The sequence below is a fragment of the Lactuca sativa genome, chromosome 7 (assembly GCF_002870075.4).
Source record: "Lactuca sativa cultivar Salinas chromosome 7, Lsat_Salinas_v11, whole genome shotgun sequence".
In the NCBI taxonomy this organism is placed as follows: Eukaryota; Viridiplantae; Streptophyta; class Magnoliopsida; order Asterales; family Asteraceae; genus Lactuca; species Lactuca sativa.
Window position 1 is genome coordinate 78564513 of NC_056629.2, and position 18222 is coordinate 78582734.

General features: G+C 35.3%; 2 protein-coding genes across 2 annotated transcripts; one reads left to right on the plus strand and one right to left on the minus strand.

The window, feature by feature from the left end:
* Nucleotides 1-341: 341 nt before the first annotated feature.
* Nucleotides 342-5554, minus strand: LOC111879509 (uncharacterized). The gene is made up of 8 exons (XM_023875975.3): nt 3301-5554; nt 3068-3190; nt 2816-2968; nt 2453-2616; nt 2244-2391; nt 2037-2159; nt 1850-1937; nt 342-769 (listed from the first exon to the last, which is right to left on the minus strand). Exons 1-8 carry the CDS (start codon nt 5008-5010, stop codon nt 603-605), a joined length of 2676 nt encoding a protein of 891 aa, XP_023731743.1. The 5' UTR covers nt 5011-5554; the 3' UTR covers nt 342-602.
* Nucleotides 5555-13369: 7815 nt separating this feature from the next.
* LOC111879522 (putative germin-like protein 2-1) lies at nt 13370-14543 on the plus strand. Its single transcript, XM_023875986.3, has 2 exons — nt 13370-13776; nt 13851-14543. The coding sequence occupies exons 1-2, from the start codon at nt 13524-13526 to the stop codon at nt 14384-14386; spliced, it is 789 nt and encodes a 262-aa protein (XP_023731754.1). The 5' UTR covers nt 13370-13523; the 3' UTR covers nt 14387-14543.
* The last annotated feature ends 3679 nt before the right edge of the window (nt 14544-18222 follow it).

Here is an 18222-nt window from a genome sequence, read left to right on the forward strand (position 1 = left end):
AACATGTATTCTAAATCAACATTTTTTATTTAATAAATGTGATTTTATGATTTAAGTAAAATGTGTTTGATTATTCAAAAATCCTACGGATTATGAGGCGGGTTTGGATATCTACTGATTGGATGGATAAAGGTATGGGTTTGATTATTGAAAACCCTGCAGGTTACGGAGCGGATTTGGATCGGATTTTGAAATTTTTTAAAAGGTTTTGGATCAAGGTCAATTCGCTCAAAACCCGCCTCATTGCCAGGTCTAACCATTGCTATAATATCATAACTAGACAGCTATTCGAAATCCAACACCCTAACAGCAAAAAACAAAACAAGATTTCCTAAACCAAATTAAAATACAAATTTTCCTCCATACGCCATATAAAACGTTGTGTACATCGGGAATCATAAGATCAAAAAATTGATCTTCTATGTTTTACTTTCACATGCTAAATATATTATTGTCTACTAAAACAAACGACAATAATACTAGCGAGTCGCTGAGTTATAGTATTATATACAAAAGAGAGACCCAAAAAGGGGTGCAAAAGAGTCCCAAGTCCAGGGGGGGTGAATTTGACATATCTTGGAAGTTGATGGGTCCTTTTTGTATCATTTAACATTGATAGCTGCAGCCATTGTTCTTAACTTGTGTGAAATTTGTGAAAAAGAAGGCCTTTCGGTTGGATCAGAAGACCAACAGCTTGCCATTAATGCCTTCCATTCGGGGTCACACCATGTTGGGATTGTTGGACGTAATGAATTGTTCACAATTCCTCCTACATTAATTAATTAATAAATCTCATTTTCAAATTATAGCATTGTACTTTTGATTTTTTTTTTTTTGGTTAATCTCATAAAAGACCTTATATTTTGTGTTTTTTTTTTTCGGATTAAACCTCTTCTTTATTTTTTTTTTCGAAAACAAAACCCTCAACCTTCTACATGTTTCCAAACAAATCCTCAACTTTTTTAGTTTTTCCGGAAAAAACCCTCACATTTTACAGCTTTTTTAGAGAAAAATGACTAAAAAGGGTCAGATCGTAAAAAATGTAAATATGGAAGGTCTTTTTCATGAAAAAAATAAAGTTGAGGTTAATTTGGAAAAAACACAAAATATAAAGTCTTTTAAGAGATTAACCGTTTTTTTATTTTCAATAATTTGAAAAATCTATGAAATTATGGCATTGCTATGATTGGGTAGATTTTTTCTAAAGGGATGAAAGTAGATTGCTATTTCTTGGGTAGAAATTTTTAAAATGTGAGGGTTTTTTGAAGGAAAACTAAAAAAGTTGAGGGTTTATTTGGAAGCATTTAGAAGGTTGAGAGTTTTTTTGGAAAAAAAAAATACAAAGTTGAGGTTTTTTTTTGGAGAAAATGAAAAAAAAAATACAAGGCCTTTTTCAGGCAAAAAATAAATTTAAGGCTTAATCCGGAAAAAAAAAAAAAAAAAAAAAAAAAAAAAAAAAAAAACATAAAATATAAGGTCTTTTACGAGATTAACCCTTTTCCAAAAGAACTTGTAAAATGAGAGGGTTCTTTCGGGAAAAAAAAAAAAAACTACATAAGTTTAAGGTTTTTTCGGAAACAATTAGAAGGTTGAAGGTTTTTTCCGGAAAAAAATACAAAGTTGAGGGTTTTTTTTGGAGAAAATGAAAAAAATACAAGTTCTTTTTCAGGAAAAAAATTAAGCTGAGGATTAATTTGGAAAAATAAAAACACACAAAATATAAGGTCTTTTAAGAGATTAACCTTTTTTTATTTTCAATAATTTGAAAAATCTACCAAATTATGGCATTGTTAAAAGCGGGTAGATTTTTATAAAGAAAGGAAAGTAGGTTGCTATTTCTTGAATTTACCGATTATGGAAGCACAATGCAAATCTCCATAAGGTTCATCTCCCGTGAGCAATTCCCACATGACAATCCCAAATGAGTAAACATCAATCTACAAAAAACAACAAACACATATATGATTACATCTATATCCATAAATGGTCGTAATGAGAATAGGGGTATTTTAGTAATTTCACACTTGGTAACATACCTTTTCGGAAACCATGTGATTTTTGCCACTAAGAAGTTCGGGTGCCATCCAAGGCAATGTTCCTCGAACACCTCCAGAAACCAAAGTGTGTTGTTTTACTTTTGATAGGCCAAGATCTCCAATCTACATAAATGATAAATCTCAATAAAATATTTAAAAGAATCAAAAAAAAAAAAAAAAAAAAAATGAATTGAAATAATTCAATACCTTGCAAATTGGTCTGTGTGGATCTCTCATATTGACAAGAAGGTTTTCACATTTTAGATCAAAATGAACGATGTTTTTTCCATGCAAATATTCCATTCCAAAAGAAGCATCCATGGCAATGATAAGTCTCTTACGCCGATCAATAGTTCTGTCACTTTAAACCGTTAGTGACATGTCCAAAATACCCTTGAGAAAAATGGAAAATCCACCTGTCTTTTTTCTGTAAGAATTGTTTGAGAGATCCATTAACCATGAACTCAGTTACAGTAGCCAAAGATCCATCAGGCCCATCACGAACTATTCCATAAAAAGACACCACATTTGGATGATGCAATGAGCTTAAAATCAATGCCTCCTTCCAAAAATCTGCAATCTGTGTATATATATAATATATATAAATAAATTTAATATTAATCAAAAAGGAGGATCTAAAAGAGCAGATTGAGTCCCTGTATGATAAGCAAAGTAAAACCATTCTCAAGAAAACCTTTTTACTTAAGAGTAATCTATAATCAATTACTGCTCACAAGATTTGTTTGATAAAATGTTTAAGGGTATTAGTGTAATTATACCAAACGTTCTCTTTCAGAAGGCCTTCCAGCAAAACAACTTGCTTTTATTCTTTTGATTGCTACATCTGACCCCTTCCATTTTCCATGATAAACAGCTCCATATGTACCTGATCCTAACTCCCGTATTTCCTCAAGATCATCATTCTTTATTGTCTAATAAAGAATGTAAACGAAAACAAAATGTCAAATGCATATACCAAAAATTCAAGTAAATCCAAAAAGAAAACACAATATATGTAGAAAAGAAAGAACCTGTAAACCCCTAGACTTAGCTTCCTCTTCAGCCTTTGTTTCTTCAATCTTTGAATTGCTTTGGTTGTCACTTCCAGAATCCCTATCTAAATCCACCTGTGTGTTTGTGTTTGTGTTTGTGTCCTATAAAAAAAAAAAAAAAAAACAAAACAAATAAATAGATCAAAGATGAAAAGTGTGATTAATACTTGAAGCTTAAAAGTAATAACTAGTGATCTTTGATCTTTACTCACCACATCACCTATAAAAAAACAAACTTTAGCATCATTCACATCATCTTGAGCTTCAATTTCCACCTCTTTAGCACCTTCTAACTGAGATTTGTTTACAGATTCAATGTTTTGAGGTGCATTACTCAAATCATGGACCTCATGTTCTTCGCTTTTAAGAGAAGGAGTCTTGTCTTTATGAGAGCTTTCATCTCCATTAACTTGATTGATTGGTAGATTCAAGTTTTCTCCTCCAAAACCATCTTTTTCCTTTAAGTTACTCAGTATTTCAGGAGTAAAATGAACCGGGTCAGGAATGATCTGAACCGGGTCAGGACTGAGTTGAACGGGTTCAGGCATAAACTGAACAGGTGGAGGCACAAATGGGACTGGTTCAGTAGGTATACGATGCCCATAAGAATGATCAGTAAAACTAACACCACCATTAATGGGTGTAACTTTAGGAGATGAATCAACCCAAAGATTCTGATTCTCCATTCCAACTGGAATCCTAGGACTAGATTCCCTATTAGTCCTTATATATCCTATGTTACATGCACCATTTTCTTGTGATGCTTCATAAGGAGGAATCCCATGTCCATGTCCATGAGAAGGAGTTTGACCATTTCTCCAGAAAGCATTAGGAGGCACATGCCCATGTGATGATGGATGATAAAGATTCTCATTCCCATAAGCATTTGGATAATTTCCATGCCAAATTCCACCTTCAGCAACATGAGGAAAACCATTCCCTATGTTAGGAATATCCAGAGCTTCATTTATTGGAAGAATATTACCAGGAAAACCGTTTGTTGGTGGCATCCATACAGGATTCTGTGGTAATGGAGACTGTTGATCATACTGAGGTTGATGATTGAAATGTTGTTGTTGCCTGAAATAATCTTCTTGAGGAACTCTATCAACTTGATCAGTATAAGGAGAATGGTAACGTGAAGAGGAGGGCGAATTCGGGAATTCATGTCTTGGAGAATAGTATGCAGGACTCCATGGTGACTCCATGTCAGGATACTTTTGAGTTGGAGAGTGTTGGTGAGGGATGTTTACATGGCGCAAGTTAACTCCCATCATTGGCATCTCAAAATTCCTCTGGTTTTGAAGATTATTGTCTATGTTCAACTGATTGTAGTACTGATCTATCAACTGAACATCATCCACTGGAGTCATTCCTTGAACTTCAGGGAAGTCATTATGACTGTTTAAAGCATCAACATATCTTCTTTCATTGTCCCTTTCATCTCTCTCAACAAAATGTATTGAATCATCTTGTTCGATGCTTGAGAACAAGAAGATCCGAAGGCGAGTGAATCCATCTCCTGAACCTAACTTTTCGTAGTCTTCCATCATATTTGTGACATCATCATCATTCACAACGGAAACAAGAGCATCGAGATCCTCATCTGGTTGCTGATATTTCAATACGCTAGCTCCATCAAACAACTCCTTCATCTTCCCCATCAGTTCTTCAAAATTGATATCTCGTGGAACACTCACAATCCGTGTCTCTCCACCAACGTATCTAAGTTTCCCATCTTGTGGACGAGGCAATATGCTGCCATTAAAACTACACAAAAACTTTAACCGAGGTTGATCGTCATTCGAAGTAGGAACTGAATCTGGAGGGGTAGTTACTGCAGTAGGGCTATCCATTTCGACTTGTGTCTCCTCGATTTCCAGTGTTGATTCCTCCAAAACCCTAACGCGACTACAACACATCCGTGTATATCATTCACACAGAAAGTAAGACGTGTGAATTTCTATTTCTCATCCCCAAATCAAGCGATTACCGATGCAATAAATTTAATCAAACAAACAGAAAGTGTAATATAAAAACCCAAGATTTACCAAGCAAAACTGAAATCAACCAAGAACCAAAGAGAATGGAGTAGGAAAGTGATCGATTCTTCCAAAATCAATGAAATCTAATTTCAAAACGTTTGTGGCCACTTACGTTGATAAGAAGAGTAAATTTTAATCCGAATCTGTGCGCTGTGTTACGCGAAGTTTGCGTATGATTTGGTGAAGAAAAGGGCGATGATTGAAAGAGAAAGTTGAGGGTAAATGAGAGTTAATGAGAGGAGAAGATGAAGAAGAAGAGCAAAAACGCCATTTTTTTCCCGTGAATAATACTGTAGAGGTGGCTTTCCAACTAGGGCCACACGGGGATCGTATTCCTCTAGAGTCTGCACTTCTTGCTAATCAGCATCTATGAGAGTAGGGTATCGCATATTCCAAAGACTTGCGCGTGGAATTAGAGATTTGGTGATAAGTTTTGGCTTCTTCCCGAATAAATCTCTGCAAGGTATGACAATTTGACCTAGATATCCGAACCCAAAACCCAACAATTAATTTGATTCGAGTTTTGGGTATTTATATTATGTTTATTTGGTTTTGAATTATTCGGTCCGCGTTATTGAAATAAAAGTTTATTTGGTTCTAAATACCCAACCCGAATAAGCATTCATCGTCCTTTTTCTCTAATCGATAGAAATCAAAATTACTATTCATACTTCTGTCCTCGTCGTCCATAAAAAAAAAAAAAATATAAAAAATCTTACGTTCGTTCTTGTCGTTTCAAAATCGACCAATATTCTCATTTATTTCCAAACTTGAAATCACTTTTGTCGATCATTCATCTTATTTCAGACTTTCAAAAATCGACAATTCCTATTGTCTTTAAGGATTCACGAATTCCTATTTTGCCTAGTCATGGAAAATTGTGTTCCAAGCCTCTAACTCAAGAAACTCAAGTAATAAATTAATTATCATTATATTAATCTACTATGTAAATGTAGTTCTTTTAATGTGTTATTGTGTTATGTTAGTCTTTAAATGTTTTATGTTGATGTATAAAAGTACATTGTTATTCTATTATTCAGGTTATTGAGGTTAAAGAATCATAATAAGGTTCATTCAGTTTCTTTTGTCGGTTATATTAGGTCTTTAATCATCTTGTACATATTCTTCGGGTAATAACCGAATCGAACCGATTTATACATGAACCGAACCGAACTCGTATTGGTTAATCGGTTTGGTTTTCGGTTCATGCAATTACCCTTATTTAGTTTTCGGGTTATTCGAGTTCATGTCGGTTCGGTCCGGTTCCGATCCGAATTATATTATTATACTTTTGTGTATTAACATAAGACCAGACGGATTGGCCTCGTTAATCAACGACCTCAGCAAACACCGGGCCGACCCTCGCCATGTCGAGCTTGGTTCAGAAATTCGGAGGAATTCTACCGATGACAGAGAGTGTGGGGTATTGGTGATTTAAAATTTTGTGTTTTGTTTGCAACTCAAAAAATACAAATTCATATTTTCTACATAATTAAAACTGTAACTATCAAATAACATCAATGATATGTTGATTACTTAGGGCATGTTTGATATTATGCAGACCTGGTCCGGTCTATACTTTTTGGCTGAATCGGTCCGGTCACTGTGTTTGATACATGCCAAATATGCTTCTTACCCGGTCATTCCTTCCTGACTCGGTCCTAAAGAAAACAAGAGCTGACTGAGTAGGTGATAAGAGAAAAACATTTGTGTCCTAGAATCCTTCCAACGCCTTCACCACAATGTCTTCCACAGAGCCCATCAAACGACTCTTCCTCTTTCAAAAGGTCCCTCCCGCAAGACACTTTCGCCGCCGCCGTAAGCGTCGCCAACCTCCGCCTCTCGTGATGTAGGTTCCCCCACCGACCTCCGCCTCTCTTGATGCAAGTTGTAATAGAGGGTAAATTTTGATCGTAAAATTTGAAAGGGAGAGAGTTATCAAGAAACAGGGAGATCGTGAATACTGAAGTGGATCGAATCAGTCTATGGCTCAGTCAGAACTGACTCAAACATAAACTATCAAACAACCCCTTAATATTAAAATAAACATATAACAAGACCATGCCGATTAGAAATATAGTAAACTCTTGAAAATCTTAATTAAAATGAATCTATAACATGACCATGTCAAGAGAATATACAAAATATATATATATATATATATATATATATATATATATATATATATATATATATAAAAATCCATGCATGTGAAGTATAAAAAAAAATTCATCAAACTTTTGCCAATCCAACCATAAGAACTAGGCTATAGTACCAAATAGTTTGCAATTTGAGCTTGAACAACAACCAACAATATTATGTTTCCTTACCTAAGGCTGAAGAAAAAGATAACAAAACTGTCACCATGGCTGTCAAATAGTAATGGACATGGCTTGAATAACAACCGCCCCCATTCATGAAGCCATAGTAATCCCCGATTTATAAGTAATATCATTATTTCATAGTAAGTACCATATGAAAGGATATTTACAAGTTACAATGGAATCAATATCAAATTATCAACAACAATATGAAATAGATTGAGAGTGTATGATAGATGAATTACAGACTCATGAGGTCGATGAAATTGACTTTGACAATGATAGACTTCAGTGAAGAAAAAAGTTGAAGGGGGGGGGGGGGGGGGAAGAAGCAATGACAAATGTCACTAGAGGTGAAGCAGCCGGTGGGGAGTTTCGTTCAAGATGGAGCAATGACGTTGGACTACAACGGTAAAGACATAGGTCGGAGGTGGGAGGAGCAACACATATATGGGAGGTGGAGAAGGAAGGAGCAATGTTGGAAGTCTGGTGCAAGGAGAAGAAGAAAGCACTGTTGAAATGGGTGTAAACATTGATGGAGTTGGATTTTGGAGGAGCCTTGTTTTTTATTAGGGCACGATTGTTATTATGTTATGTACCTACTTGGTCAACCTCTTTTTTAGAGCCGTATCAGGAAGTGTTGACCAGGTCATGCCCATTTTCTCATGTATCAAAAATGCAAATTGGACTGGGTTAGCCAAAAAGTGTTAACCATACCCAGTCAACAAGATATCAAACTACCCCTTACACGAGTACAAAAATTGGTTCTGTTGATGCAAAAAACCCGTCACTATTAGCATTTATGACAAGTTTTTTTTTCATTTAATGTATAAGGAAATGTCATGTCATTGATGATAAGTTATGGTGACATTTAACTGTGTTGACTATAACCCATAAACACCCGTTGCTACAGGTTAAACTCGTCACTGTATGGTGGGAAGTTTTTGAAGTTATATCCAACTTATTTTAATAACCATCACCTATAATATAATTATAGTCACTTTTAATTTATTTTATTATGACTATTTTGTAACTTTTATCACCAGAAGGTAAAGTGTCACCATAAAATAATTTTAGTGATGAGAATATTCTTATAGAATGACTACTGCGTACATTTACTCATTCACAAAACAATTACACGGTGACCATAAAATAAGTATAGTTACGTGCTATTTCTTTTATTAGGACTATTGATAAGTTGTAGTGACATGTTTAATATTATATCGTGACTATTGTTATGCTTAAAACAAATCATAAATTTAATCGCCATCATAAAATACTTATAGTGACGTGTTTTTCCCTTTACAGTGACAAATATTTACATTTAGCCACCCATAAGAAATTTGAAAATGACCATAAAGTACTTATAGTGGCGTATTTTTTCCTACACAATGACATATATAGTCACCCACAAGAAATTCGACACTGGTCATTATATACTTATAGTGAGGTTTTTTCCTATACAGTGACAAATGTTTACATTTAGTCACCCACAAGAAATCTGATGGTGACTATAAAATACTTATAGTGACATATTTTTTCCTATGTAGTGACAAATGTTTACATTTAGTCACCCATAAGATGTTCAACAGTGACCGTAATATACTTATAGTGATGCATTTTTTCCTGTACAGTGACAAATGTTTATGTGGAATCTCTAATCATAAAATTGTTGATGTGTGTATAGTCTTACCTTCGCAATCTGATAAGTACCTGAAAAACATTTAATCCACAACTGTAAGCACAAAGCTTAGTGAGTTCCCCAAAATATCACATACATCACAACATGATAATCAACTATGGGTTATCAACAACCCTCGGACTATCAGCAGCCTAAAGGACTATTAGCAGTCCTAAATATCACATACATCACAACATGATAATCAACTATGGGTTATCAACAACCCTCGGACTATCAGCAGCCTAAAGGACTATTAGCAGTCCTAAATATCACATACACCACAACAAATATAAACAACTATGGGTTATCATCAATCTTGAAGCTATGAGCAGTCCTATGGGCTCACAGTGACCTTATGGGTCATTAAAAACCTTGTGGGTTATTAGCAACCCTACGGATTATCAGCAGTCTTAGAGTTATCAACAACTCAGGTACACATATAACAACAATCAACAAATAAGACTCAACTAATGTCTCATGCATACCATTATGACATAGGTAATACAGTGAGAAGACTCACCTGAACTAAGAGCTGTAATCTACTACTCACAGTCCCACAAAATTAGCCACACAAACCTCTTAAACCAAACACAAGCTAAACCTCATACTATAGCTTAACACCCCTCAAATTTCGACCAAAAGTCAAACTGTTCAAACAGTCAACAGTCAAAGCCAGCCCCAACTGACCCCCACATCGTAACCACGTTAGGACAAAATAGTCGCGAAGCTGTCCATCACCATGCCATGATGGTCAATTTGTCATACCATGGGAACTTCTCTTCACAACCTAATGCATGTGCAATGCAAGTCTAGAAACTCATGCTAGGTTCAAATGGAGAGAAATGAGATCAAATCTAATGCATGGAACTCATAACTCAATAATGTAACGACCCAAATTTTACAAAAGAAAATTTTCATTTTTAATTAGTCAACCATATTTCTTTAAACATGAAAATCCCAATAATTGTTTTCAAAATTATTTTCAAACATCAGAGTGTCCCCCAAACCATATAGGGAAAGAGAGATAGAGTGCACGCTACATCATCACGCCTTGCCTTTGCCCTTAGGCTCCGATGTACCTGAAACAAATCCACAAACGGTAAGCTGAAAGCTTAGTGAGTCCCCAGAGCATACCCCACACAAACCACATATCACATTAGCTGTAAAAACTATCTCTACCATTATCAGACGTCAATTAGCTATGAATCTATCTCTACTGTTAGCCACAAGGCTATCTTTACCATCAGCCATAAAGGTTGTCTCTACCATTAGCGACAAAGGCTATCTCTACCGTATATCATGCATACATACATATCGCACCTCTACATAGCAAGTAAACCAACTAACATAGAATGGGTCCTCCCAAACTGCCTTAGACCCATTGGTATGGTGAGAAAACTCACCTCACAAAGCTGAACCGGCGACTGAATTTAGGGATGACCTACGCTGCTCCTCTCAAATTGCCTATAACCAACAAATAAATAATCTTAACTCAGCCCCTACGGCTCCTCTGAGTCAAACCTATCAAAGTCTAGGTCTGTAGTCAAGATCAACAGTCCATATTGACCTTGACTCGACGAGTGCAATCAGCCACTCATCAGGTTCCTTGCTTAACTCATCGACTCGTCGAGTCATCCGAGAGACTCGTTGAGTTCCTTGATGTTTACGGCTGTAAACTCCCAACCGAACACCCTGGACCGTGAACCCTTTGCCGTAAACGAGGAAACCCTCTCGACTCGTCGAGTCACTTGCACGACTCGCCGAGTCCCCTTAGTCCCTTACGTTTACGACCCTTTCCAGTGGGACTCAAGGTCCCAAACTTCAGATCTATACTCTACTAGTATGGATAACACGTAAAGTTGCAAACTTTACGTGCATGCAAAGCCTCATATGGCCATAACACCAAAACTAACCATCAAATAAGGTTTTCATGCATGGAGAGGGAATGAGCTTAATAAAAGGTTCAACTTTATGATATTTGGGACCTAAGAAGGTCCAGATCTAGAACCATATCCTTGTGATAGGTCCAGATCTAAGCTTGCTTCCATTTCCTCAAAGTTTGTCATAACTCTCAAATAGAATCTAGGCTTAAGGTAACAGATTCATATCTCAATTCAATGCCCCATATGAACTAGATGCTAGATCTAGTGTTTTCCCCTTGATACTTCTTCTTCAAGCTTGGAATTCCTTCCACAATCCCAAGGTTCAAGCTCCCAAAGCTCTTGCTTCACACACCAAAGTGTTTGCGGCCGTAAACGATCTCTTATGATGTTAAGGGAGACTACAAAGGAATATAATGTCGCTTATATAGGGGCAAAACCCAAAATTTTGGGTTTTCTTTAAACAGCTCGGACTCGCCGAGTCGGTCCCGTCCCGCGTTCCATGATATCACGACTCTACTCAACGAGTTGATCTCCCAACTCGCCGAGTCCATGCATAAAACCTTTCTAAATAAAACCAGGTGTTACAAATAAATTTCCAAATCTAGGAAAAGAGGTCATAAAATGACCTCAAGGAATCATAAAGTTGCTAACTTTATGAAATCCCAACACTTAAGATGAAAACCTAGATCAAACGTGGAGGAAAATGGATAAAAACCTAGATCTATCATGCTTGAACAAAAAAGGAACGAACTTGAGGACTTACAAGAGTCCTAAACACAACACAAGATGATGAGGGGGAGATTTGCTAGCTAGAACAATAAACCAAAAACATCTTCTTCTTCTTCTTCTTCAATGGGAGCTAAAATCACCACAAAGAGCTCACAAGGTTAAAAGGGAGGCTAGGGTTTCTTGGAGGGTGAAAGGGAGGTGATGGAGGCTGAGGGTATACAAACCCTGTCCACCACTTCTCTTAAATAGGGACACAAACCCCAGAATTAGGGTTAAGCCCTTAGGCAGCCGCCACGTCATGACCATAAGCTTGTCATGTCGTGGCACACAAGATTGATGCGTATTTTATACAACCATGGCCACGTCATGGTGTATCCTTCACCTTGTCGTGGCCATTAGAAAATCCACATTTTACATCTTTAATTGCCTAAAAGCATAAATGAGTCATTTACTTGGAATAAGTGTTACATTACAAGTTTTTTTTTTTTTTTTTTTCTAAGCCATAAAACAACATAGCACGTACATTATGGGAATAGACAGTTTCCTCCGTACCTCCACCATTGGTTTTTGTATTGGTCCATGTCCAAGTTATGGCTTTTACGTCACTTAGTTGGTATGCCACAATCTTTGTAGATCTGTAATTTACGGGTGTTTTGGTGTTGGTATTATTTAGGCGTGGAATTGGTACGGTACAAATTCGTTTTTTCATAAACCGTGTACCGTACAAACTATAGTTTGTATAAAAAATTTGCTACTAGTACCGTACCACCGTACCAAGTATATTTGGTACCAATATATTTGGCTACCAACATGTTTGGTTGATACAAACTGTTAATGGTATATACCAACATCTTTTAATTTTCTATTGTAATATTTAAAAATAAGTAAAGACATCATATAATTTTGAAGTTTAGTAAAACTATTAGTTATGTAGTTCTTTTAATTTACAAAGAATTCTATTGAAGTAACGCTAAAATAAAAAATAATTTTTTGTTTTAACATGGTAATAACTATTGACTAATACAACAAAATAACTTAAGATAATTTTCTTAAAACTATAAATATTAAGATAGTTAACAATCAAAATATACCATTAGCTTTATATATATATATATATATATATATATATATATATATATATATATATATATATATATATATATATAATGAATTGATTGGTATGGTGTTACCATGACATCGAAATTTTTGTACCATTACCGTACCAAGATTGCTCAGTTGGTACGACATTACCAACCAAACATGTCGGCTACAAATTTTATTGGTTCGGTTAGTAAATGTTGGTTGGTTTTCATGATACAATTTTGAGAGCCCCTAAAAAACACTTCCCATTGTATTGTTGGTGCTTTGTTTCCTTTCTCGTGCTCTTGTCAGCCACCTGCATGTACTCTTGTGGGTCACCAGCTGGCTTTTTATCTAAATAATATAATGTCATTCTAAAAAACACTATCCTATCACCCACACCACAAAATGATAGTTACTACCATGTAAGGTATCATCATTTTTGTAAAACTAGCACTTAATTAAAAAGAACATGGTAGGCAATTTCGGTGTTTAACATTTCAGGATTTAATTTGACCATTTCATAGCACTATAAAGGAATAAAAGATGCCAGAAAGCCGGCTGACCAATTCCTTATCCAAACGAGCATAATGTTGTTCTTAATGTCTTAGGCGGCAATTCTGATAGATAGCTTATTTTACATTGGATGCAGAGAGAAACATAAGATATATGTATTAAACAATAGGATAAAAAACCATGCAGATTAGCCCTATATATATTGAACAAAGCAGCTTCGTAAAGCACCAAAAACCATCTGCATTGTCCCTCTTATTCCTTAGCTTTCATATTTTTTTTTTTTATCTTTCATTGCTGTTATTAATAATATTTGAAGAAATGTGGAACAGATTCATTTTATTGAGTGTTGTAGCTCTAACTTTTAGCTACCTTGCCTTAGCCTACGAGCCTAGTCCCCTCCAAGATTTTTGTGTAGCCGATCCCAATAGCACAGGTAATATCTACTTAGGTGCTCTTTTATTTAAAATCATGCTTGTCTATTAACAAAATATTGTCATTAATGTGCAGTCAAAGTAAATGGTGTAACATGTAAGAACCCGATGCAAGTTCAAGCAGCTGATTTCTTCTTCAGTGGGCTACATCTCAGGGGTAACACATCAAACCAATTGGGATCAAAGGTGACCCCAGTCTTTGCGACTCAGTTACCAGGGCTAAACACTTTAGGCATCTCAATGGTTCGAATTGACTATGCACCATGGGGACTTAATCCTCCTCACACTCACCCGAGAGCCACAGAGATTCTTACGGTTCTTGAAGGGACCCTACAAGTTGGATTTGTCACTTCTAATCCCGATAACCGCTTTATCACCAAGGTGTTGCAAAAGGGTGATGTTTTTGTGTTCCCTGTGGGACTTGTTCATTTCCAGCGGAATGTGGGTAATGGAAATGCTGTTGTTATTGCTGCATTAAGCAGTCAAAACCCAGGTGCTATAACAATTGCAAATGCTGTTTTCGGAGCAAATCCTTCAATTCCAGCGGATATTCTAGCCAAGGCATTCCAAGTGGATAAGAGTGTGGTGGATCAGCTACAAGCCAAATTCTAAAGTTACAAATATTCCAATGATAAAAAGGTTTACAGTTGATGTCCGTGTGATTGTTTAATTTCATTCTTTGGCTTCTTTTGAAGGCTTCATTCAAATTTATTTATGTGCAATTGTCTTTTCATGTTGGTATTTATTCATGGTGTACTTTATATATTAAGTTGGTTTGATATGATAATGGTCATATTTAAAAGTTTTAATTAGTAACAACAAAATAGTACATGTAGAGGACGAATTGTAAACTCTTAAATAGGATGCAAGAAGTTTTATAACCAATAAAATCTAGAACACAAGCCAAAATCTAGAACACAAGTGAGGATGACGTATTTACCTTGCTACATAAGTATACATACTTAACAATGTTATACTATCTCCAATGCATTGAATTCTTAAAAGTTTAATGGATTGTCATATAGCATTCCACTAATTATATCATTTTACCTATTAAACTCTATACTCTACTAAACTCTTAACAATTCAACGGATTGTCACATCGACAATTTATCATAATTCTTTTACAAATAATATTAATAAATAAAACTAGAATATTATAATATTTAGAAATTAAAAATTACAAAGACAAAATATTAATTAATGATTACAATTTAGAAATTAAGAGTTATGAATAGTACATTAAATAAAAAATAATATACCTAAAATACACATTTTACTACATATTGTATTTTATTTTAATATAGTTGCAACGATTTCTTCAAATTTCACGTCCATCTTCTGAAATGGCACTGAGATCAATGAAAATGATTGAAATCTTTTCACTCTTTATATTTCTTCTTTAATTTTTTTTTTCTGTACATCCTTCATATCTAAAGATTTTTGGTAGCGTTCAAAGCTCTTTTTATTTTCTTCCATATGTTTTTCAAGTATTTCATCAGGTCTATTATTAGATGTGTTAGGGTGCAAAGTTATCCATGTATGAATTTGTAATGTGTTGACTTCTGTAAACCCACTTGCATGTGGTGCATTAGCCTTTTGACTAGTGAGATAGAGAGTGAGAGAGAGACATGTAAACACCTCTATATAAGGTGGGTTTAGTCCACATGTAGAGGTGTGCTTGAGAGGTGTAAAAGTGAGTGTGTAAGTGTGTGTTATTTATGTAGATGTAGATCTATGTCCCTTTTTGTAACACCATACATAATCAATACATCTTTTAAACACTCAAATCACCATGTTCATTGTCAATCTTTAATTCCGCATGCCAAACCATGTTCTATAGTCACATCATTTGGTATAAGAGCAGGAATCATTACTGCGATCTGATTTTCAGTTGAATCTTTTGTTTTTGAATCGTAAAGTTTGATTCAAAAGTTTCCACACTGTTAGATTCAGAAAATCATCTCTGATCATCAGTTTTGATTTGATTCTGCATTTGATTTGCATAATCAAGTGTTTGATTTTGAGTTTATGTTCAATTCATTCAATCATATTCAAATTTCTTCAAGTTTTCTGAAAAATTCTCATCCGTACGATAGTGGCAAACTTCAACATGAACACAATGACTTCTTTCTCTCATTTGTTAGGATCTTCCACAAAGATTCCTATGTTAATTCCGGAGTATTATGACCAATGGGCTGATCACATGGAGGATTATCTGAATGACTTGGATGAAGAACTCTGGAATTGTATTTCAGGAACTGCTCAACCTCTACTGAATATTCAAAACATTGGATCTTCAAATTCTACTACTATTGTTGATGAACAATCCACAAGGTTGAAGAAAAACGAAAAGCGTTGTATGAGAGAATTGAGAGGTGCACTGCCTCCTGTGGTTTGCAATTATGTGCGTGGTTGTAAGAGTGCAAAGGAAATCTGGAATACTCACACGGAGAAATATCAGGGAAGCGAGAAGACTAAAATCAATTCAGTAAAGCAATGTCTTGTGGAACTGAAAGAATTCAGACAAAAGGAGAGTGAAACAATTGAAGTTTACTATGATTGCCTAAATGAGCTGATTTATCGGTGCAATCGATATGGAATCACAAGGTCTGCTATGGAGTTCAATCTTACATTTGTGATGGGACTTCATAAGGAGTGGAGGAGTGTTAGCATGATGGTGAAAAATCAACAGAGTTTCGACACATCTTCTTTAAATAATTTGTACAATCAACTAAAAACACACGAAAATGAAGTGAATGAAATAGCAGAAGATTCGAAGCTCAATCTGGGTGGTCCATTAGCTCTTGTCTCTAAAGTATCTAAAAAGGAAGCTGTCGAAAAAGGTGATTCTGATGATGAAGAGGGGTTTATCATAAATTTGGATGATGAGGCAATCGCTTTTTAATCGAACAACCGAGTCAAGAAGTTTTTCAAGAAACTGTTTAATTCAAAAATGAAACAAAGTGAGGGAACAGGAAGTTTTGTGAAAAAGAATGTTGTAGAAGAGAAAAAGAAGTTTGATAAGAATGATGGAAAAGTAGTTGAGGATAAGAATGAGAGGAAATTGAAAGGAGATTCGGGTGTGGATTGCCATTACTGCAACGGAGCAAATCATCTAGCAAATGATTGCATGCTTCGTAAGAAGGATGAAAGAAAGAACAAAGTGAAGGACGAAGCGTACTATTCTGAGAGACTAGAGGAAGTGAGAGCTAAGGCAAAGAATATGTCTTTGGTGGCTAGAGGTGAACAGGAGGATGATGGCACTTATCAGATCTGGTCTTCTGGACAGATGATGAAGAAATGCATAATCCTACGCATGGTGCCATGTATGCGAAGCTGGAGAAAGATTCGAACGAAGAGGTGACAGGTCGATGCTTTGTATCCAAATCTGTTGATAAGTCTCCAATGAAAACTAAGGTACGTTCTATACTTGAATCCTTTAATATTCCTTTGAGTGCATATGATTCAGAAATTGTTGCTTTTGATGATAATGTTGCTTACTTTGATTCACTTGTGGTGTCTGCTAGTAACAAAGCTAAGAAATTAAGCACACAGTTGTTAGAGACTCAGAAGAAGTTAGATTCAAAAATTGCCAAGATAGAATGTTTAGAGTTGCATGTTACAAACATCATGTGTGATAGGGATTCTCTTACTAGTGATGTAAAAATTTTGTTAGCTCAACGTAATATTTACTGTAATTCTGCTAAACGACTTTATGGCAAATTAACTACATTGCATCATTCGTGTGAAATTAGCAAGGAACAACATAGAAAATTATTGCCTTTTCTAGCATATGAAAGAGAGAAGGTTGATAATATTTCGTATGATTGTGAGAAAAATATTGTTGAGTTTGACAAAGTTCCTGCTGATAGATATGCATATGGAATTGTCAAAACTGATGAATGTCTTGATATAGATGAATTAGTTAACATTGTGAATGAAACTTTGACTAAATCTGAACAAATCAAAATTTTTAAAAAGACTGAGAATTTGACATCTGATTCTGTAACGTCTTAGAGACTATAAGCGTCAAAAATGACTTTTTGATAGAAGATTATTTACGATGAATAATCTTAACTAAGTTGTAGTATATATGTTACAAGGACTCCGTACGTATAAAGAACGCTGAAATCTGAGTTATAACGAAGAAGTTATGACATGTCGAAGTTTCGTGACAGAACCGGCACGACGCTGAATGACGTAAAGTACGAAATTAAGATAGAGCGATATTTAGCCCTAGTGATCTAAACGAATATTGTAGAGTTCATTAAATCGAGAGCGTGCATAAAAAGAATGCCTAAATCTGACTTCGTATGAGGAAGTTATGATTTTTTTAAGTTTCAGCTTAGCAGTATGCAGCCCGAAACTCGAATTCGAAATCGAGTGATTGTTGGTAGAAACAATCTAAACGAGAATTGAAGATCTCATTGATAGTAGTGCAATGG

Coding starts and splice junctions, on each gene's coding strand:
- LOC111879509 (XM_023875975.3), bottom strand. CDS start 5,010: ATGTGTTGTAGTCGCGTTAGGGTTTTGGAGGAATCAACACTGGAAATC. Junction 3,191..3,300: donor GTTTTTTTATAGGTGATGTG/GTGAGTAAAGAT, acceptor TTTTTTTTATAG/GACACAAACACAAACACAAA. Junction 2,617..2,815: donor CTTCTGAAAGAGAACGTTTG/GTATAATTACAC, acceptor ATATATACACAG/ATTGCAGATTTTTGGAAGGA.
- LOC111879522 (XM_023875986.3), top strand. CDS start 13,524: ATGCAGATTAGCCCTATATATATTGAACAAAGCAGCTTCGTAAAGCAC. Junction 13,777..13,850: donor AGCCGATCCCAATAGCACAG/GTAATATCTACT, acceptor ATTAATGTGCAG/TCAAAGTAAATGGTGTAACA.